The sequence below is a fragment of the Equus asinus genome, chromosome 13, assembly GCF_041296235.1.
Source record: "Equus asinus isolate D_3611 breed Donkey chromosome 13, EquAss-T2T_v2, whole genome shotgun sequence".
Classification (NCBI taxonomy): domain Eukaryota; kingdom Metazoa; phylum Chordata; class Mammalia; order Perissodactyla; family Equidae; genus Equus; species Equus asinus.
In genome coordinates, this window is record NC_091802.1 from 56,844,189 (window position 1) to 56,866,525 (window position 22,337).

General features: G+C 53.6%; 1 protein-coding gene across 3 annotated transcripts in view; it reads right to left on the reverse strand.

Annotated features, from left to right (window-relative positions):
• MXRA7 (matrix remodeling associated 7) overlaps nucleotides 1-22,337 on the reverse strand; it is a 28,682-nt gene that overhangs the window by 5,291 nt on the left and 1,054 nt on the right. For 2 of the 3 annotated variants that reach the window (XM_014839618.3, XM_044745355.2), the window contains exons 2-3: nucleotides 7,510-7,573; nucleotides 3,434-3,530 (exon numbers count right to left, since the gene is read on the reverse strand). In XM_014839618.3, coding sequence (XP_014695104.3) covers nucleotides 3,434-3,530; nucleotides 7,510-7,573 — 161 coding nt within the window. Of the gene's footprint in view, nucleotides 1-2,272; nucleotides 2,354-3,433; nucleotides 3,531-7,509; nucleotides 7,574-22,337 lie in introns of all 3 variants that reach the window. The other variant, XM_044745354.2, reaches the window with a different exon arrangement.

Genomic DNA, 22,337 nt, shown 5'->3' on the forward strand with positions numbered 1-22,337 from the left:
TGGGGTCCCGGGGCCTCATCTATCAGAGCCAGCCTGATCTACAACCTGGGTTCCACTCTTCCCCTAGAGCAGAAGGTGGGAAGAACGGATGGTGGACAAGGAGAGGAGTGGACAGTGGCGCTTTTCCTTTTCTCTGCTGACGTAGAAGCCAGCCGAGCTCTCTAGCTTCACCTGCTCTGGGGTGAGGGGGACAGCATCTCGCTGGGGTGAGGAGTCACGAGCCTGCAAGCGCACCCACCGTCTCAGCGACACTCTGATGATGTGGCATCTCCCAGGGGAGCTGCAGTGGGAACCCGAGGACTGCCCCCGCCAGGTAGAGGCAATGCCAAGGATGCCCATGAGCCAGGCCCCAGGGGAGGCCCAGGGGGAAGTGGGCAGACAAGGACAAAGCCGGGTCTTTCTGAAGCAGCAGCTGCCTCTGGATTTACAAACCTCAGCATTTTCTGCCCCCAGTGCGGAAGGAGTCTGATCTGTGAGCAGTTCCAAGGATGGGAGTGCCTGATTAAACACATGGAGGAACAAATTTGGGGTCTCTTGCTTTCAGTCCTGCTTCCTACATGCCATGCCCTGGAAACTTGTAAACTGAGGCTTCTGGGGACTGCTGGATCATGCGAATGCTAAATATTTAGGCTCTCGATCCTGCTGCATCGGCTGAGTTAATACATTTAAAGTCAGGGACTTGTAGCTTTTATTTGTTAACTAGCTGGAAACTTGGCTAGTACCCTGAGTGCCAGGAAAGGAATTAGAAACAGCCAGAGTTGGTTGGGAAGAATCAGACAGGCAAAGAAGAGAGCATACTTTTCACCGGCCTGTGCTTTTAGTGGTTGGACAGTAATATACATGTAATTTTTCATTCTGATGATTCCAGGGCAGTTTCCTGGACTCAGCTAGGACCAGAACTGTCTTACACCTGTCAGCTCTGCTGGTCCCCATGGGAACTATCGTGCTGTAGATGAAAAGACAAAGCCAAACTTCCCAGCCTCTGCAACCCCAAGCATCGCCATGCGAGGAACAGAGGCAGCCACAGGAGGGGTGGGCATCAAGAGGCCCCATGCAGCGCCACGTGGGCTCACCACATGCAGGGGCAGGAGGGAGCAAGCAGATGGCACAGGCAGACACGTCAGATGCCATGGGGAGCATGCTGGGCAGGGGCAGTAATGAAAATGAACGTGAACTCCAGCCCCACCCTGTGAGGACCGCGTTCAAAGGCCTTGAAGCCCACCAGTCCTTCCTCAACTCGGGGCACCCCAGTGATAACCACAGCCTGCAGACGAGGCGGTGAGAACCCCTCCTTCACCCCAGGAGCAGCACTCTGGCCCAGTCTTGACCCCATGGAATAGCAAAGTGTGGATCAGTGGTCTAGACACCCCCAAAGATCTCGTATGGAAAGACCCTCTTGGGCAATGCAGAGTCTGCTGTCTGAACACAACGGAAAAGGGACTTTCCGCCCACATTCTCCAGGTCCCAGCTCTGAACCCAGCGGCAGTGGCAGCCTGACCCCCGGCCCAAGGCCTGGCATCTAGCCCACTGACTGGTCTTTCTTCTGATCGTCGCTCAAACCTGCAGTGCACACCTACCTGAGCACGCAGACTAAGCCAGGGTCCTGGCCACAGCCTCTGTCCACAGGGACCTTTGCGGGACCACAGGTGTGTCAAGCCCTCTCTAACCTTAAATTAGGGGCTGTAAACTTTTTCTGTAAAGGGCCAGATGATGACTCTTTTAAGCTTTGTGGTCCAAGAGTCTTGGTTGCAACTACTCACATGGCCACTGCAGTGTGAAAGCAACCACAGACCACAGGGAAAGGAAGGAGCGCAGCCATGGTCCTATCACACTGGACTAAAAACCCGCCTGTCCCACAAACTGGGGGCACAGGGTTTCTGCCGTGCACTGTTCTACAAGCTGCGTCACCTTTGTAGGACAGGACTAAAGCTGCAGGGGTGACACCGTGTGCGTTTCCTCAGCCCCCACGGTCCCGGGGAAGACAGTTCTCCGCCAGCCTCACAAGGGGGCGCTAGTGCCCCACCAGCTGGCCCTTCAGGCCCAGCAGGGACTTGGGTTAACTCGGCCTCCAGGACCTCGCAGCCCTGGGAAGGAGGCCTGTTGGCCCAGTGATCTGTGCTGGAGGAGGAGTCGGCTCGGGTGCCCAGAAACGTGTTAATTGGTTATGAAGGTGGTGGAGGAGCAGAGGTTTAGACCACGTCAGTCGCGTTGGGGGCACATTAACAGACAGGATGAGGGAAGCATCACTGGTCTAAGAAGTCAGTCTCCTTACCAAAAGGATTTGCAAGAATATTTGAGGCTCAGGACCTAAGGAACTTGCTACAGGGAAGTGAGGTCAGAGGTCAGCTCAATCCTGAAATATAAAGGCAGCAAACCGGGTCATGCCCAGAGGCAGCGACGTTAGCACCGAGGCGTGGGGACCTGCCACCCCTCTGCCCCCAGGTGAAGGGCCTTCTGGGCCAGGCTTGGGAGAACTTGTGACAGCTCCAGGAGGGCACCCAGGGATTCTCCTGGGCCGAGCGGCTTCTGACTTTTGAGGGATACTGGTGGGTGGTAAGCGGTAACAAAAGGGTGGCTGAGTTCCCTTTCTGACCCTAGAACGCCAGCTTAGCTTATGCTAGCAAGTGAGGGTGATCGCCACAGCCCCTGGGGGATGCCAGGGCTCAGAAACCGGAAACCGCACGGCTCCCATTCAGACTCCCTTTTAGGCTTTCACTTGAACCAAAGGACTCCAGGCAACAGGAGGCTTGAGTGCAGGAGCTGGCTGGGCTCAGGGTCAGACCACCACTCCTCTCCATGGCCTGTCCCTAGCTGTCTGGCTGCCTCCAGAGTGTTCCCTAGCCACCCTGGCGGGATGGAGTGGACAGGAAGGCAGGGAAGCCCATGGGCGTGCAGCAGGTGTCCGGCTGGGTGGGGAGAACAGCCCAATTCTAAATAATGAGCAGCTGCGCAGCTGCAATGGCCTCAGCTCCACGGAGCAGCGCAGATACAAGTGGCAGCGGGCGCTGGGCGGGGGCTGCCAGTGGGTGAGCATGAAGAATCCTGCTCTGTCCTCAAGTGACAGATTGGTTTTGTCATGAACTCTACGTGCAAGTGAACAGCCGCATCTGCTCCAGCTCTTCCCTGGCATCTCGCTTTGTCCTTTTTGGCAGGGGGAGGGTGGGAAATGCAAGGGATGGGCCCCGGCTGGCTGCCCTTGCCCATCCCCAGCTCCTCCCAGTGCCCAAGGGGACTGTCTCCCGGGGGAAATAGAGCCTGGCTGAATACTGCCAAGAACCCCTAAAAGGAAAATGGAAGAGTGGGTCAGGGGGCGGAGCTTGTGGGAGGCCTGGCCCCTCTCCTGGCTCCTGAATGAGGGGGTAGGAAGGTCAGGGCTCCCTGGAGCCTCACAGCCAAAAGCTGAGCAGTCCCAAGAGGAAGGGGAGGCGCCTACCTCTGTTCCTCCTCCAGCTCCTCCTTGGTCATCATCTTCTTGTACTGGTTTCCCCGAAGCTTCCCAGGGCTGTACTTAAAGGAGAAGGCCTCTCCTCCTGCAGAGAGGAGACCCAGTGAGAGGTGTGGGTGTTGGGCCTCTCCCCAAAACTCAGAGCCCCCTTCCCTTTGTTAGTTTCAAAGAACCATCCCAGCCAGAGAGGACCCCCCTTTCAAAGGGGGCAGAGGGCCCCCCACACACCCAGCGCCAGCCCAGGTACTGCCCCAGCCTCGGAGGCGACTGGACTCTCATGACACTGCCTTCTCATCCCCACCTGCACCTGACAGGTCCTTCTCCCACCCCTTTCCAGGAAACCCCACAGCAACTTAGGAACTCGAAACGGGGACACACAGACAGAAATGAGACAGCTGGAGAGAAACCAGCGCCCTCCACCTGTACAATATGGCTCCATCCACCAAACAAGGGTTCCCTCCCAAGACCAGGCTGAGTGGTCCACAGAGCTTTCTGTCCACCCCACTCCAGCAGAGGCTCTCGCCAAACCACTGTCTGTGAGGCTTTTCTCCCCTCTTCCTGAAGCCCCGTCATTACTGCTGGGCTAATTACACAGGCAGGCGTGGGGAGCTTCTCTCCCGGAAGCGGGCTGTGCCCAGGCCCTGGGTCCGCTGCCTCTCTGCAGGTCCCAGGTCTAGAGGGCGGCACAGGGACCCTCCTGCCGAGATCGTCCGGTCTCCCGGGCTTGGGGATGCATGTCCTGCAGTCCAGGGGTGTCACGTAGGCCAGGCATGGGGAGGCATAGCTGCCTTTGAACAAACAAAGGGCAGTTCTTGAGGCCTGATGAGGGCACAGCAGGAGGTTTGGACAGAGGAAAGTAGGGACATGTGACATGGAGTGAAGGCAGGCGTTGGGCACACAGGCCAGAGGGAGGCAGTACACACAAGACGCAGGCTGCAAGGGCAGAAGAGGGAAGTGCTCCAGAACATGCCCCTGGCCCGAGTGTCCAGATGGAGAGAGTCCCACCGGGGAGCCATGCCCTTAAGTGGTCCTTCAGCCCAGCAGGTGAGGGTGGTCGGCCTCAGCCAGCCCCAGGGACAGAGGCTGAATGGCTTGTCTTCTCTAATTTCCATTAATGGATAAAGAATTGAGTGGGGGAAATGCAGAGACCAGCAAATCACCCTCCCACACGGATGTTCTTTTTCAGTTCTGTCCTAGAAGGTTTACCTCTCTGTCACTCCAATGTCAGGAATCTCACACTTGCACATCCTGCCGCCAGGCCACCTGACTTCCTCTAGCTGGCAGCCACCCGAGTGATCAGACAGGCAGATGTGGGCTCAAGGGGAGGAAAAGGCCATGGCCTCTCGGATTAGGATTCAGGTCTCTGGGCCAACAGAAGAAGGTTCTGGATGCAAATTCAGAACCCAAACATTATGTTGTGGGCATTGTGTGTGCCTCTCACCAGAACCTTGCTCAGGAGCAGGAAGCTGGCCGGCTCCAGTGCGGACATCTTCCTGCGTTCCCTCACCCCAGCCAAGTGCCCTGGGACTGAAGCCCCGCCTTAGGAAGCAGTTACCACATTTGTACAAGAAGTAATTCGCTCTTCGTTCATTCAACAAATATTTAGTGAGCACTATGCTAGGTGCTGGGGACTCGGCAATGAATAAAACATACACCAAGTAATTAAAGTACAGAGTGTGCAGTTGGTCATGAGCTTTGCAGGAAAGGACAGCACGGGGGAGAGGGAGCTGGGGAGGAGGCTGCTTGGAAGTTTAACGACTGGGGGCGCTTTACAGAAGATGATGCTGAGTCACCGTTAGATGGTGGGGCAAGTCCTGCAGTGTCTGGGGAGACGTCCGACAAAGCAAGGAGGCCAGTGACACTGGGTGGCAGACAGCAAGGGGACAGGAGGGCATGGGGAATGAGGGGCCATGGGAGGCCTTGTTCTTCCTCCCAGTGAGATGGGGCTTGGCGCAGAGACAGGGTGCCTCCATGCCTCCCTCCTGACTGGAGACCCTCGCTCCCGTTGGCCAACTCCTCCCTCCAGGCTGAGCTCGGCTCCTGCTGATGAGCAAAGGGCCAGACTTCACCATTCCCTCCGGGCCGCAGAATCAGGAGCTTCCAGCAGCACAGGGCTTGCACTGCTGGGATCTGGGAACTGTGCTGAGTATCCGCGGCTGCTGTTTGAGGGACCTGGGTCTTTGGTCACCATGAAAACCCTGAAAAGGCTGCCATAGGGGCAGAATCACACAGAGCAGTCTCAGAACAAGCTGGAAACCAGTGCTCAAGTCGGGACCTCAAAAAGGGGCAAGAGACAAAGAAAACCCATTATTACCCACAACATCAAGGTCATTGTGCTGGTATGTTTTGGGAAAATAAAACATAAAAAAATGCTGCCAGCTGGGTACTACTCAAGGTTTCGATTTATGGGGCAGGTCTGATTAGTTTTATGTTTTCTGAGCCAGGGAGAACAAACGACTTGAAAAGCCTTTCACTTAATCACATTTGTGTACCAAGTGACACACAGCCGCTCCCAATTTTGCTAGACCAGAGGGTTTGATGTGACAGCCCCCAGGGAGGGGGACTTCCTCTTGCAGTCTAATGTGAATCCAGAATCCTTAGGGAAAGCGTCTGAGCCACATGAATCAATTAGCCTCGGGGACTGAGCTGCTCACTGCAGAGGGGCTGGGGGCCGCTCCTGTTTCCTTCTGACAGCTGGGGCCATAAACCTCTCCTCCTGCCGCCTTGTCAGGGCTGGCAGGAGGCTGCTGCGGGATGGCGGTGGGGGGCTGTCCAGAGGCAGCAGTTGGATAAGGAGGGAGGACCCAGTAACAAGGCACATGGTGGGGCGGGGGGCTCAGAAGAGTGGTCCGCTGAGCCTCCCCTTGTCCTGGCTCAGGGGCCTCCAGCAGCCTCAGCTTTTGCCTTCTGTGTCCCCAAGTCACTGACAGGATCCATTAACGTGGCAGAGACAAACGCCAGGGCCACGGCTCCTGCAGATGATCTGGGAAAACCAACAGCTGGGAGAGAGAGCGCCTGGTAAGGGGCTGGTGTCCACTCCCCCACCCGCCACCCCCCTGCAGCTGCCTGCCCTTCCCCCTTCCTCTGAGGCTGTATTGATGGAAACCTGCCGGCCTCAGGGAGAGGCTGTGGGCCCCAGCCACCCCCACTGCCCTGCCGGCAGCCTCCGCCTGTGGGTACTGCATTCCTGCGGCCCTCTTTCCACTGTTCCTGCCAACAGTTGACTTAAAGTGACAGCAACAGTCTCACTTTTTAAAAAATTATGAAATATTTCAAACATACACAAAAGCGCAGCAGGTAATAATGCCATACAGATATAACAAATGTTGACATTTTGCTATTTTTGCTTCAGGGTTTTTTTAAAGAAATAAAACAGGATAGATCTAACAGAAGCCCCCCATGCTGTGTTTGGTTGTGTCCCTGTCTGTCCAGGGGCGCTGCCCCCGGGTGCCCAGGGCAAACACACCGTGGCCTTCCACTCGGTCAAGTTCGACTCTGTTCCTTTTCTCAATGCTCCTGGGCACTCCCTTCTTCTTCCCCTGGCCGCCTGGAATCTGACAGTCAGGGAGGTCTGGCTAGCTAGCTGGAGCTGCTCAGCAATCAGGCATTTCCTCTCCTGGGGCCTTTATTCTGTGGAAAGCACGGGCAGCGGCCTTGTGAGCGGCTTTACTCTCCATAAAATAGGTCAGAGATATTTGGAGAGAAATGTGAAATGCATGAAGCGGTGATGAGAGGGGAGCTAAGAGGCAGGAAACAGAAGGTCAGGGCACTCGCTCATTCACGAGATGGGTCACCTTTATTTGGAGACACTCGCATTTGTATTTGGAGAGACTCGAAAGTGAAGACTGAAGGAGCAAAGGAGGTGGATAGGGAGATGGATGCAGAAGGGTGAGAGGTCGGAGGGGTGCCAGGCTCTGGCCTGGGTGTCCTCGGGGCCTCTCCCCTCTCCTCTCACCCTGCACCCACTCCTCTCGTCTGGTATCCCAGGGAACCAGGGTGTAGCCCTGCCTCCACGGCCAGAGTGAGGGGCAGTGAGGTGCGGGGAGAGGCTGGGTCCCACTCACCGTCTTCTTCTTCAGGTCCTGCTTGGGGTGGGCCCTCCTCGCCGTCCTGCTCCTGCTCCTCCTCCTGCAAGACGAGGAGAGGGGTCAGTGCCCAGGCACCCAGAGCTTGCCATGGTTTACTCCTTGATACTGTCATTCCGGGGTTTGACCCCACAGTAACAGCAACCTGAACCCTGGGCCCACTCATAGGACAGCTGTGCTGCAGCACCATGGGGACTGGAAGTGAGTGACCATCTCAGGGGCATGGGCAGTATTGGGCAGAATGTCAGGGAGGTGGGGGGCAGGCAATGGCCAGCCTGACCATGCACAGCACTGGTCTGTCCTTTGAGTGTGGCTGGGAGGACCCACATGGGGGCCACAGTCAGCTGGCAGGTCACTAGAAACCTGTGACGTCAGCGCAAATGCCAGTTGGCCAAGATGATTGGGGGAGTCTGGGCAGAGGAGCTGAGGTTTTGACCTGTGCCCCTCAGTCAGTTTACCCTTTTCAGGTGGGTGCTGGTCAAAGCCTTTGGATGCCATTTTGATAAGTGGACAGGGGACTCCACCCCTCACTATAGTGTAGTGAGTGGAACAAGAGGCACAAGAGAGAAGCTGGCAGGCTCTCTGGGGCCCAGGCTGGGCTGGGCATCACCGAGAAGCTGCATTCGTGGTTGCAGGCTCCGTGTCTGCTTCCTCTAACGTCGTTTCTAGCCCTAACCATTTCACTGTCCATTTTCCCAAATTGGAGCTCTACCTCCTTCAGCCCGGCTCTCTCCCACGCACAGACACAATAAACAGATGGCTGGAGGAATGTCCCGGGATGGCCTTGGTAGAAGGAAGGAGTGACTTCAACCTGGAGGAATGTTGGGGGATGAGAAGGATGTGCCCGTTGCTCAGGCTACAAGGGACTGAAGGGCGTGTGAGGGGACGTGCAGCCCAAGGAGCTGGACTTAGAAGCGCAGTGGGCAAATATGGGAATCACTGCAGGCTCAAGACGGGAACACAAACGTGAATGAGCTGCCCTACAGTGGAGAAGGCAGCACGGCAAACGAATCCAAACTCAGGCCTTTAGGACTCTGGTTCCCGTCTAGCAGTTTGCAGCCTCAGCAGGAGTCACGAGCATCAGGCAGGCTCCATAACAACAGAGCCAGTGAAGCTGGGAGGCAAAGCTTGCACAACCCCACCAGCTGGTCAAAGGTGGCAAACCCCGCATGGCCTTGTGTTTGTTGCTGTGACTTTCTCTCTCTGGACCACACAAAATGCAGCAGGAGGAGCAGGGCAGGAGACAGGAGCTGGCTCTTCTCCCCCTAAGCTTCAGCATCATGTAAATGTGAGCGACGCTGCCTTGAGCGCTGGTCAGGACCTGCAGCCTGGGGGTCCAGATGCCCCATGAATGTCACACAGCAAAGCGTCTTTGTGGCTGCGGGAGGAGGCAGGCCTCTTCAGGGGCAGGGAAAGGAGACACCTGTTTGACCCAGCAAACCCATTTCTAGGGCTGGAAACCATCTATCTGGGTTTTTATACAATGACTCTGTGTGCAGCAGAAAAGACAAAGCTGGAAACAACTAAATGTTTGCATGTAGAGTTAAATATATTATAGTTAAATATATTAGGCTAATATGTTCACCAAAATATTAGCGGGTTAAACATATTACAGACCATGTCTACCATGCAGCTCTGTGCATTAAAAAGGAGGCAGTTGTACGCACTGATGTGAAAAGTGCATCCAGATAAATTGCCAAGGGGAAAAAGCAGGAGGCAGCACAGTGTGAGGAGTGCGATCTTTTGGGCGTAGATGTCAAAACGGAAGTGCACATATATGCTCATAAAGGCAGGGAAATGGTTTTCTGGAAGGACACCCAAGGCGCTGTTACAGTGGCCGCCTTCGGAGGGAGAAGCAGGCGGGCAGCCCGTCCTTTCCATCTTATACATTTCACTATAATTTGGGTTTTCTAATAATATGCATGAATCACTCAATATATTTTAAAAATGCTACCCAGCGGGGTCTCTGAACTGTGAGATTGGGCTATTTTTTTTTCTTTATTTAAAAAGGAAAGAGAAAAAAGAAAAAGAGATAAATAGCCATTACCCTACTCAGGGCTGGACCCCAGAAATAAGCCCAAGGCTGAGACTAGAGAGGAGGTGGATTCTCCTGTTATGTGCGAGGGACACAAAGATAAAAGAAAAACAAGAGAAACAAGCACAGTCCCTGTCCTTAAGGAACTCCTGGTCCAGCAGGAAAGAAATATACACACATAATTGCCACCCAGGGTGAGACTGGCAAGAGGCGAGGCAGACGCTGTCATCCCAAAGGGACCTGGCGTCGGTCGACCTGCCAACGCCCTCCTGGGGAGAGGCTGGTCTACGTATGGATTTTGCACTTGACTTTGGAAGTGCGGTGCTTTGTAAACTCGTAGTGACCCACTTGGTAGGTGGTGAAAGCAATCTAGAGGTTGCTGCTAGTATTTAAAGAAATGTGCAACCAAAGTCTTAGTGAAGTTTGAATAACTTTAAGCTTTAATAACTTCAAAAGCATAAATGCTACCCAAAAACGACATTTGAAAGCTTTGTTATTTACATTTTAAATATATTGATGTTTCTTGCTCAAATTCATGTAACACCACTTTTAGTGCTAAACATGGCTTTACTTGATTTTCGGACTCGGAAAAAGCACCCGTGGGCTGATGGTCAGTGACTGAAGGGCTTGCCTTGGTCGTTCCAGCCTTACGATCTCACGAGGACTCTATGCTCATGTGACAGTTTGGACGTGACCTCAAGGGTCTTGACCAGGTCTCCAAGGTGCCCGAGGAGAGGATTCCTCCATCTACCGATCCGTCTAGATTCTGGTACGTTGCAAAGAATTAAAATGAAAAACAGCTTTCAAATGTCAGGAAACTGAGTGCAAAAGACATTTAAATAAGTAAATATTCAACTGATGTGTTTTGGAGGTTTGTAGCATTTACCCTTCCTAAGTTATTAAAATTTAAAACTGCACGAAGACTTTGTGGGCACCCCTGCATCCCACAATTAAATTAAAGATAGTGTTGTGTGTGTGGCAGAGGTACATATTGTTTCATAAAACTTCTGGTGCGGTTCTGCGACTCTACATACAGGGATGCAATTTAAAATTAATTTTTCATGGCGAGACTTAATGAAGTCTAGAAAACACTGCTGCATTGGCCGCTCACTGTTTCCTCTCTGCGCAGAAAGCCCCTCTTTTTAGAAGACATCCCTTGAGGCCTGTGATCCTAGTGGGAACTGCAGGTCGGGGAGTCAGACCTCACCCCCTCCATACTCAGAGCTGTGAGCCTGGGAGCTCCCAGCTGCCTAGGGTCGCCTGGGGTAGAGGCCCCTGGCCCTGGCTGCCCCCAAGTCCATTTCACCCCTATACATGAGCGACTAGACTCCTGGTTCTGTGCAAGCTCACCTGAGCCGAGCTTCTGTCACCAACAGCCAGAGGGTCCTAACCTGTCACTGTCCACTCACACCCAAGCCAAGAATGTCTCAAGTTCTCTGGGGAGGGCGTTGCCTGCATCAAATTCCAGCCGCACAGAAGTTGCAGGGTAGGGGTGGGGGAGCGATGGCATGGTTTTCAAACTGCACCCCAGCAAGGCGCCCCAGGGCCTCGTGTTTATCTGGGTTATTTAGTGGGCTTTTAGATAACATCATAGTAAGGGAAAGAATTCTCTTATTTAAAAAAAAAAAAGTAAAACATCACTGTTTATTGCATTTTGCCCTTATTTTATAAAAAATGTGTACACAACAGAAAAACGAAAAGTGCTGGTACAGGTAATAAGAGGGGCAGGTTTCAGAAACAGTGTGATTGAGACAAAAAGGGAAATGCTTCTGGAAGTGGTGGCTCTTTAGCCTCAGTCTAACGCTCTTTGCTTCAAGAGGGTGAACTGTGTGTGCGACAGTGAAGGGAAGGAATAGCGTGAAACCATAGATAAAATGCCAGAACTGTTCCGTCAAAGGCTTTGTCCGGAAGAGCCGTCACTGAGGGTTGCACCTTTGTACCTTCCTGCAGCACGCTCCGTCTGCAGCCCTGCCTTGGCACAAGCAGTCCTGCAAGTCTGTTTTCAGCAACACATTGCGCATCTAAGCAACACGGTGGGGGGGGCCCTGTGGAGGGGAGCTCAGCTGAGCCTGAGGGGTTCAGGGAAGGCCTTAGAAGGGACAAGAATCCTGAGCTGGGTCTGAGATGAGTTTGCCAGGCATGGAACACCACGGCTTCTGCCGTGACTCATTGCAGCTTGGTGTGATTGCACGGAGCAGAGTCGCCAGGAACGCGGGGCCTGCACCACAGAGATCTAATATGGGACGAGGCGATGAGGAGCCACTGGAAGCCTTTAAATGGGGAGAAACAGGATGACGAGAGCTGCATGTCGGAGCAGTCCATGGGAATGCACTGCACTGGCAAGGGGCAAGAGGGGAGGCAGGAAGAGCTCTGAGGAGAAGGTTCAAAGCTGAGGTGAGAGCCTGAATCAGGCTCTCAGCTCAGTGTTTGTTGAGTGAATCAGCGAAGGGTGGCTGCAGTTGGCCAAAGGCAATCCCTTGGGGGTCTCGAGGACCGAATTGCCCCTTTGGGCTTGTTCTCCCATGGCTGGCTGGGGCAGCTGTGCCACATGGCTCGGCCAGGACCATGCCTGGAGGCAGCATGAACCCAGCAGCTGCTCAGAGCGCTGACTGCAAACATCACAAAAGACCATCTCTGTTGATTTCTTGTCGATGCCCTTGGTCGTAAGAGTGTCACATGGTACCGCTATGTTATGGGTTGGATTGTGACCCTCCCCAGATTCATTTGTTGAGGTCCTAAGCCCCAGTGCTTCAGACCGTGACTGTATTTGGAGAGAGGGTCTTTAAAGAAGAAAGAAAGTTAAAACGAGGTCACTTGTTGGCCTCTAAACCAATCTGACTGGTGTCCTTAGAAATTTGGACACACAGAGACGCAGGGATGCAGGCACACAGAGGAAAAACCATGTGAGGACACAGCAAGAAGACAGCCATCTGCAAGCCAAGAAGCGAGGTCTCAGGAGAGAACACACCTGCCCGCCCCCGCCCCCACAGTTCTGGAGAAAAGCAATGTCTGTTGTCTAGGCGGCCAGTCTGTGGTACTTTGTCACAGCAGCCCTAGCACACGAATACGCCATGCTCTAATGAAAGCAAATCAATTTAATGAAAATTGTGAGTTGGTGACAGCCTCTGAGACAGACAGCTTGCATCATCCTGGCTGGTCCCCAAAGCACGCCTGGGCTGAGACCCAATGCCAGTCTCCTCACTGACTGGAGTCTCGGCATTCTATTACTGGGTAGAGACCAGCTTTAACTTCATGTGTTTTGGGATGCTTTTCTAATTCAGCTTTTTTCTCTGATGGAGGGGGGTGGGGGAGGGCAAAGCACAGGGGACACGCCTCCTACAGCATCGCCAGTGCCAGGAGCCCAAGACCTGGGTCCCCCAGAGGCCAAGGGGTGGTGGCAGGGGACAGGCAGGTGGCTGTAGGGTGCAGAGGGACTCAGAGGGAGGCCTCTTGGAACCCCCAAGAGCTGGACACACACCCTCAGGCAGCACACTCCATTTATGGCTGCCCTGGCTGATCCAGGCCTGATACATAGTGCTGAAGCAGAGCAGAGAGATGGCGGGGGGACGAGGCACGACATGGACAGAGAGACAGGACGAGGGAGCCAGAGAGAGGGAGAGAAAGAGACAGAGACACGGAGAGAGAGGGAGAGAGACAGATATCTGTCCATCAACCTGTCGGTCTGTCTGTCTGCCCGAGGAGATGGTTCTGCCCTTGAGTCCTGCAAACGGGATCTGTTGGGACCCTGTGACCAGCCACCTGAACTGGCTCCTGCTGTGACCATACCAACCCCATGGTTAATCAGACTGCTTTCAGAGGACCGGAACTCCACAAGGCAGGCAGAGAGGGAGGCCTAACTCCCTTGGGAATGCCTGTCCCTCCCTCTCCCTGCGAGCAAGACAGAGATAACAGGAAGCTCTCGAGGGGCCTGCACGATTCCCCATGCACTTCCCGAAGCCTGGGTCAGGCCCAATCAACCACATCATCTCTGGAGAAGGTTTCCGAGAGGGGCACCAGGAACCGGCAAGGCACCGGGGCTACCGTGGGCCTGATGATGCTCGACGCGCTCCCTCCTGCCAGAAGGATTCCATTAGGCAATCAGACAGTTCATCTCTAGCATTCAGAGGGGAATGTCAGCTCCGGGGCAAGCAGAGAAAGCAGGGCTGGCGCCAGCTCCGGGAGCTGGGTGGGGAGTGCCGGCCAGCAGAGGTCATGGCCAGGTCTTTCCATATGCACCATCAAAACAACTGAGCCACCGCGCGCCTCAAATGACAGCTCCAGGCAGAGGACACTCTGGCCAACTCTCTAAATCAATATTAGCAGCTGGATGAGGCATGTCCCCCGTGACAAGGAACTTACATCTTCTTGTCCCAAACTGGCCCCCTCTCAACTCACCAGCTTTTCTCTGCCGCACAGCATCTTTGACACTTCCTTACGGCCGGGAATGCTGATTCAAGCCGGACGCTTCCTTTCCATCCTGACTTCTCAACTCTCCCCTGCCTCTGAGAGGTCTCTGGGATTCACCTTCTAGGCTCCCGCCATAGTCACTCAGTGCCCTCCTTCGGCACCGTGTCCTTGACCCCACTCCCCTCCAATTCACTAGCTCTGAGAACACCTGAAAGTGTGGACTTTATGATGCTTTTCCTCCTCAAAGCTGCATAAAGACAGTTGCCATGTTCAATTCAAACAATACCCAGCTTTCGAAGTTCTCCTGCCTCCTGCTTGAGAGAGGTCAGTCTCCAACGACTTATTGGGATGGGCTCTCCTCTCTCACCCACTGCCTGTGTCCTGGCCAAGGCAGGTGAGCTGGAACTCAGGGTCATCCTTGGGACCACGGCCTCGGGCACACGATCTGCCATCCCTGTTCACCTCTGGGCCCTATTGCCTCCCCTGTCTGGGTGGGGTCCTCCAGGGTCACAAGACCTGGCTAGAAGAGTCTTGAGCTCAGATTTTATCCTAACCTCGGTCGGCAGGGCCCTGGAGCTCCGTGGGGACCTAGGGACTGCTGCAAGGAGGAGGGAGAGGAATAGAGGGGCCAAGTCCCCTACCCAGGGCAGTTCTACTTTCAGTTTATGCACTGGGCTTCCACTTAAGATCAAAGAGAAAAAAGGTATCCGCTGCTTTAAAAAATGTTAGAGGGGCCGGCCCCATGGCGGAGTGGTTAAGTTCGCGCGCTCCACTTCAGTGGCCCAGGGTTTCACTGGTTCAGATCCTGGACCCGGACATGGCACTGCTCATCAGGTCGTGTTGAGGCGGCATCCCATATAGCACAACCAGAGGCACTCACAACTAGAATATACAACTATGTACCAGGGGGCTTTGGGGAGAAGAAGAAGAAGAAAAAAAAGAAGATTTGCAACAGATGTTAGCGCAGGTACTAATCTTTAAAAAAAAAAAAATGTTCGAAAACCACTGATCTACTGTGGCTTTGACCCAATACAAAAGTCTAGTTGATAAAACCTCTGGTGACTTGCTGGTTATCCAGTCTCTTTTTTTTTTTTTTTTGAGGAAGATTAGCCCTGAGCTAACATCTGCTGCCAATCCTCCTCTTTTTGCTGAGGAAGACTGGCCCTGAGCTAACATCCGTGCCCATCTTCCTCTACTTTATATGTGGGACGCCTGCCACAGCATGGCTTGCCAAGCGGTGCCATGTCCGCACCCGGGATCCAAACTGACGAACCCCAGGCTGCCGAAGCGGAACGTGTGAACTTAACCACTGCACCACCAGGCCGGTCCCTATCCAGTCTCTTTTTGAACACTTCACCCTTGGGGAGCTCACTACCTTACAGAGCAGGCTGCCCCTCTGGGGTATAATACACAGCTCTAGATACGCAGGCAACACGCAAGGCACCGGGCTAGAGGCCGGGGCAGAAGAGAAGTAAGACTCCTGCCTGCTGCCCAGGGCAGTTGGGAGCCGACAGTCTTTCCTTCCCTTTCTTTTTGTTGTTATGGCAGCTTATTCATTCAGCAAGTACTTACTGGTGCCACTGTGTTCCAGGTCTGTTGTAGGAGCTGGCAACGGGGCCGTGAACGTGGCAGGCAAGGACCCCGTTCCCAAGAGTCCACATTCCACTGCGGCAGACAATGCACACTAAAATAAGAGATGACCTCAGACCATATTGAGCGCCATGAAGAAAGCCGGAAAGGATGATGTGTGGCGTGTGGGGATTTACATCTGCTAATGTGGTCACAGACACAGCGACTTGAAAGGTGGGGAGGAGCGACCGTGCGAAGATCTCGGAAGGGAAGGGTGTGCCAGGCAGAGGGTCAGCAAACACCAGGGTCCGGACGTGGTGCAGACCTGGCTGCAGCACCGGAACGGCTTCCACGGCTGCAGCGGAGTGGGGCAGGGGCAGCTAGGAGAGGAGGCAGAGCTGGCAGGGTCCTGCCGGGCCTTAGGGGCCGTGGTAAGAGTTTGGAATTTATTCTGCGTGTGATGGAAGCCACTGGAGGGCAGGAGAGCATGAGATGTGGTTTCTCAGCTATAAAGATCACGCTGGTTGCTGGGTGTGGCATGGGTGGGGCCCTGGAAGCAGGGAAAGCAGCTAAGAGGTTATGAACAGCCCGGATGTGCCATGGACGGGAGTAGTAGCCAGAATGACAGAGAGAAGTGCTGAATTTCAGAGGTGTTCTGGAGACAGAGGGGACAGGACTCGCTGATGGGGCGACTGTAGGCAAGAGAGGGAAAATCAGAAAACAAGTTTGACGTGGGCTTTTGGCCTGAGCAGCTGAGGGGGTAGTGGTGGAGCTCTGAAGAGAAGATGGAGAATGCTGGGGTGGGAGGGGGACAGAGGGCACGCCATGGTAGGCAGAAATCAAGAACTCTAATCAGACACGTTGGTCTGAGGTGTCCATTGGACAACCAAGGGGAAATGTGGAGGAAGCACTGGCCGTAGGGGATGGAGCTCAGGGAGAGGGCTGGGTGTGTGAATTTGGGCATCATCAACTACTGATCAGGAGGATGACGGTGGCCAGTGCATTCTGGGAGGTAGCAGTGGCGGTCCAGGTCCAGAAATAAGGCCTCTGCTGGGTGGTATGGGCATGAGCCTTTCGAGAGGGGGCAAAGAGCAAACAAAGAACACTGGGTGAGCCGCTGACCCAAGAAGCAGGGGGTGAGGAGGAGGAGAGCCTAAGATCTGGTATGCACCTTACAAGCTACACAGCACCCCAGGGCAGGGCAGAGCCAGCCTGCAGGGCCGCGTGTTCAAAGGTCCAGACTAAAAGGACCATGGTGGACTCCGGCCTCATACCCCAGTGGAGGGCACATTCACAAGCTCTCTCTCACATGATCAAGCATGCCAGATTCAATCCTATCAGGTTCTTGGCACTGTTCCCACAAAGAGGATTCAGAGGACATCAAAGCTTCATGAAAAACCACCCTGGGCCAGCAGTCTGCACTCCCCCCGACCCTATCAGTGAGAACCAGGTGAATCCTAGTCTCTACATTTTGGGATAAATAGAGAAGGTCAGGACAGGGAAGAATACTAAGGGACTGAGAAAATCAGATCTAAGAGGAGCACAGGAAACGAAATCACCGTGTTGCGGAAAGCCAGGCCACAGAATTGTGACCGTGACCAACTGTAAGGATCATCATAGAACATTCAGTGGCCAGTTTTTAAATCTCTTGAGGAAGCCTCAACCATAGGAAGAGAAATCAGTTTTAGACTCCATGAGGAACAGAGACAAGAATGGCCGACCATCAGTAGCATTTACTGATCTTCACAGGACACCACTGGGCTGGAGGAATTTTCTTTTTTTTTTTAAAGATTTAATTTTTCCTTTTTCTCCCCAAAGCCCCCCTGTACATAGTTGTATATTTTTTAGTTGTGGGTCCTTCTAGTTGTGGCATGTGGGACGCCACCTCAGAGTGGCCTGATGAGCGGTGCCATGTCCGCGCCCAGGATCTGAACCGGCCAAACCCTGGGCCGCCGAAGTGGAGCCCGTGAACTTAACCACTCGGCCACAGGGCCGGCCCCTGGAAGAATTTTCTTGTCTTGAGATTGGTCTCAGACTCTGAGTCCTCAGCAGGTAAGAAAAGTGGAATGGGTGGGGGAAAACTGATGAATACCAAGGTCACAGAACTAGGCCCTGGCTGAGAACACGCCGAGGGTTGTCTCAACCAAGGGTCAGGCTGTCCAGAGGGTTCGCAATGTGTGCAAGGAGTTTCTACTTGAAAATATTAAACACCCAAACACACACACACATGCACACACCCTTACACGGGCCACGACACAGGAGCTGATGGCTGGAGAGTACGTAGTCCCGGATTGTGAGAGCTCTAAGAGACATCAGCTGTCGTTTTACCTCAATCCCTTCATTTTGCAGATGGGGAAACTGAGGCCCAAAGGTTAATTGATTTCCCCAAGTCCTATGGCTATTCAGAGGCAAAACATTAGATAAAGAAGTTCCATGAATTCCTCCACTGGGATTCCTTTGGGCCATTTAATCTCATTTGCTATTCTCTGGCTGGAAGAAAGTGACTGATGCTCCGGCCTCCCTACAGAGGGAAGGAATGACCGCTGGGCATCTCAGGCCTGCTGGGCATCTCAGGCTTCCTTTCAGTTCTGACCAAGCAGCGAGCACCCGGAATGCCAGCCCCCAGCTCTGTCCGTGCATCAGCACCCCTTATAGGAGGAGGTGTCTGAACCCCATTAGGAGGCCTGTTCCATTCATCTGTCCTTACCAGTGGCAAACCGAGTGTGCTCAGATTCAGGTTGTTCCAGAAATGCCCTGGCTGCCAGGGATTTGGCATTTCTCTGGAAGAACATCCAGCGATGGTCTAAGTTGGTCTCCCCCCCCACCCCACCGTGGTTTGGGCCAACTGTCTGGGAAAGAGCAGGGCTACAAAAAGAAACTGTCTGAAAGTGAACATGCTCAGTGTTTGCTTTCTAGCTCTCCAAAGCCAGCCAGCTTTTTTCTTAAGACATGCTCTTTAAAACCAAAAAAAAAAAAGAAAAAAGATATGCTCGTTAAAAAAATTTACTACTTCTCACTAAAAATTCTGGCAGCTAAATTTTCTGTGTGCAAACAAGACTATCTCTGAAAGAAAGAACAAGGTTTAACCATTAGGAAAGCTCCTAGACTTCTTTCTCATATGAAAAAAATTAAATGATGGGCTTAAATGACTTTACCAAAATACCCTCTTCCACTATGAACAGCGAACTCGGTTCCAGGCCTCTGCACAGGCTCCCATTCAGCTGGTGCTCATCGCTGTAATGACTGTGAACAGTGTGAACACACTATTACTGTTTTGTGTTCTGCTTTTTTCCTTTCTTCTTCCTACCAATTTGCTAATTAATCCCATGTCCTAATTAATGGACATTTGGATTATCTCCAGTTTTTCCCCAGTGAATCCCTAGACCTGTTATGTTTATGTCCCCCAGAATTCATATGCTGAATCTGCTTGAACTTGCCAGCTTCCAGAACTGTGAGAAATAAATGTCTACTGTGTAAGTCCCCCAGTCTGTGGTATTTTGTTATAGCAGCCCGAGCTGACTCAGACAAGATTCCGAGGGATGTGAGCGACTGCCAGATATGGATTTGGCCCTCCACTAGCTGGCTTCCCTGCTTTTGGTAAGAGAACAGAAAGTGGGGCACGTTGACATCATGAAGGCCAGGACCGATGATGACGGAGGGGATTCACCTGCTCTTTGAAAGGTCTTTGGCCTCTCGGGGGCACACCTGTGGTGACAAGGCTGGTGAGGGCAGGGGACACAAGATGGACCAAACAGCAGGATAACTTCAGAAAGGTGAAACAGGGCCCAGCTGCATGTCCAGGACAGACAGATGGACGCTGTGCGGCCCCACAGGACCAGCACCACCAGCGTGCCCGAAAAACCAAGCCCTTCCTGAGGAATGCCCCACTGGGTTTCTTTTTTCCAACACATTTGAAAAATTCCAAGCCTACAGAAAAGTTGGAAGAATAATGCCATGAACACTCATATACCCTTCACCTAGATTCACCAATTGTTAGCATTCTGCCATCTTTGCATTCTTTCTCTCTACATCCACACCCACGCTTGTGTGTGTGCGTGTAACTATTTGAATCATGACGTGTCATCCCTAAATGTTTCGGCACGCATCTTCCTAAGAACAAGGACATTTTTCTACATAACCGCAAGGCCAGCATCACACTCAAGCAATTGAGCACTGATAGAATAAACTTATCCAATAAACTACTCACTTGAAGATCGTCCCAGTTATCTCCAAATGTTCCTTATAGCTGCCCGCCCCGACCCTGAGCCGGCATCCAATCAAGCACCAAGCACTGCCTTTGTCTGTCATGTCTCTTCAGTCTCCTTCCATCTAGAAGAGTCTCCCTGACTGTTGTGCTGGGTGACTTTGGCCAGCTGCCCTTTAGGACAGTCCCGACTCAGTTTTCGAGTGGCGCTAGGACCCAAGTGCCAAGACGTCAGACTTCTGGCACAGACACAGCGATTTAACTAGTACTATTCCAATGACCCCAGACCCGGGCCCTTCACCCAAGACCACTGGTGGGGAATCCCACATTGCTGCCTTGCTGGAGTCCACGCCTTCAGCAGGGAAGAGGCCTGCAAATCCTAAATCCCACCCTACACATCAGTTCCCAAAAGCACTGTTTCCTGGCCTTAAAAGGGACCAGCTCTTGTCCGTGACATTGTTCGCTCATAATTCTTTGTGAGGGAGAGGCATACCTACCCCCTTCCTCCCTGCCCAGCCCCGCACTAATCCCTAACGGGAAAGAAAAGAAAGAGGTTCTAATGTAACTCTGCCCTCAGCCCTGGCCTGGCTGGTCTCCCCCTCATTTCTTCAGTTGCTGCTCAGTGTGTCAGTCAGTTCATCAGGGGCCTGCTGGCTACTTTGTTCCCCAGCATGGAGGGGTCGCTGCCCAGTGACCCACAGCTGCAGGGGAAGGCGGCTTCCCTGGGCTCCGGAGCCTTCTCAATAATCAGCTTTGTGAGTGGAGGCAGCAGCTGCCCTGGGCCTCCCAGGCCTCGCAGGGAAGGAAGACGATTGGATTAGAAGAAACGTGGTTAATGGAAAACGAGGGGGGCGGGGAGAGGCGAGTTCAGCGTGGCTGGCTGCTCTGGGGGGGTGCAGCGACTTCCCGCTCACAACAGCGGGGCGGCCTCCCTCCTCCCCACTGCTGGTGCTCACTTAGCGAGAGGCAAGGAGGCTGGCTGAGAGCCTCTCCCGCTGCTTCCCCAAATGCGGACCTGAGTTATTTCCCCGGGGGTCCTTCCTGCCTGCTCTCCAGGCTCAGGCACTATGACAATCAGAAGAAGGCACTGGGACCTGCTCTTGAAAATGCTCAAGTCCATTTCCAAAGGGTATCTTAGCAGCTTCTTCCGGGGGCCATACCACCACGGGCAAGGCGGGGCAGTCAGGGTGGGCGGAGGGGGCAGTAGATGTCTGTGTCCCTCGCGGCCCCTGGCCCCAGGGCCTTATGCACAGCAAGGACTTAACGTCTGTGTGTTGAAGTCGAGGGGAGCATGCCAGCTCAGCAAGGGCCGGGGAGTGAACCCAGAAGGGAGGGCAAGACCCCCGAGTGAGGAAACTGATTTAACTGTGAGTTTAAATCCTCCAGTTGAGTGGATTCCCTCAGGGCAGGGTCCCATGGAGGGAGGACAACACAAGCCTCTACTCCCACAGAGTCATCCTCTCTGGCAGCGGCACCAGCGGCGGGAGCTTCCGAGTCTGTGCTGGTACGTGAACCCCTGTGATGTACCTTTTCCTTCAAAGCACCCACTCACCCCCACAGGACGTGAATTCTCCCAGATGGAGGAAACCGTTTGAGGGCTGCTATTTAAACAACGGCACGAAACCCACTACGTTAAGATACTATATTGCCGAGAGCCCAAAGGCCTTGTAGAAAGTTCTTTCAGAAATGCTGTAACCCAGAGGATCAAGATATGATTGACAGCCACTAAAGGGCATTTTAAACTTCAGTCTAGAACCTGCCACTGGGTGAAAGGGGCCGCTGTGTGAACTGTAGGAGCAGGGCTGACTGAGAGCAAGTGGCAGCCTGAGAACAGTCCACACACTTCCGTTCCCAAGACGCCATGAGCACGGGCAGGAATCCCAAATATGGGAGCAAACCTAAGACAGCAGCACCCGTCCAAGCCCCACCTGCCACCGCCTCGGGTGAGGTTAGCAAGAACAACGGGGCCTCCGCTCCCCCGCCGAGAGTGCTAGTTCCCATTAAACCAGAGCCCCTGTCCTCCCTGGGACGAACAGACAGCCCTTCCCAGGCTGGTTGGAATCCACTCTAATAAGGCAATTAGTTACCCACTTGTCAAGCAAAGCACCTGCTCAGAGGGGGTCTGGCACACTGAGCGAAGAGAAAGGCCTCCGCCCAGCCTTGCTGCCCCCCACGCTCCCAAGGGTTCTCTCCAGCGCAAAACCACTATGTCCAGCAAAAGATAGAGCGGGCACTGCAGACACGCTGACAACGCACCAAAGCAGCTTGCTCATGGTTCCTACCATCCCAGCCAGCCTCCCTTCCAAGAAAAGGAGCTCAGGAATAAGAACAAGGCATTACAATCAGACTGGGACCCTCAGTGGTGGCCTGGAGCCACCAAGGGTGCTGAAATCCGCGGAACGTGGGCTTTCACGCCTGGCAAGCAGGTTTGCAATCTAAAAAGAGATGATGGGAAAAAGTCTATGGGGCTATCAGATGAGCGCACGTGAGCTATCAGACAGCTCTGGGTGTCCTGAAGCTAGACAGAGAGGTCAGGACAGAGCTGATGGAGCAGGCCGGAGTGGGCTGGGGGCAGAAGAAGGAGAGCTGGTT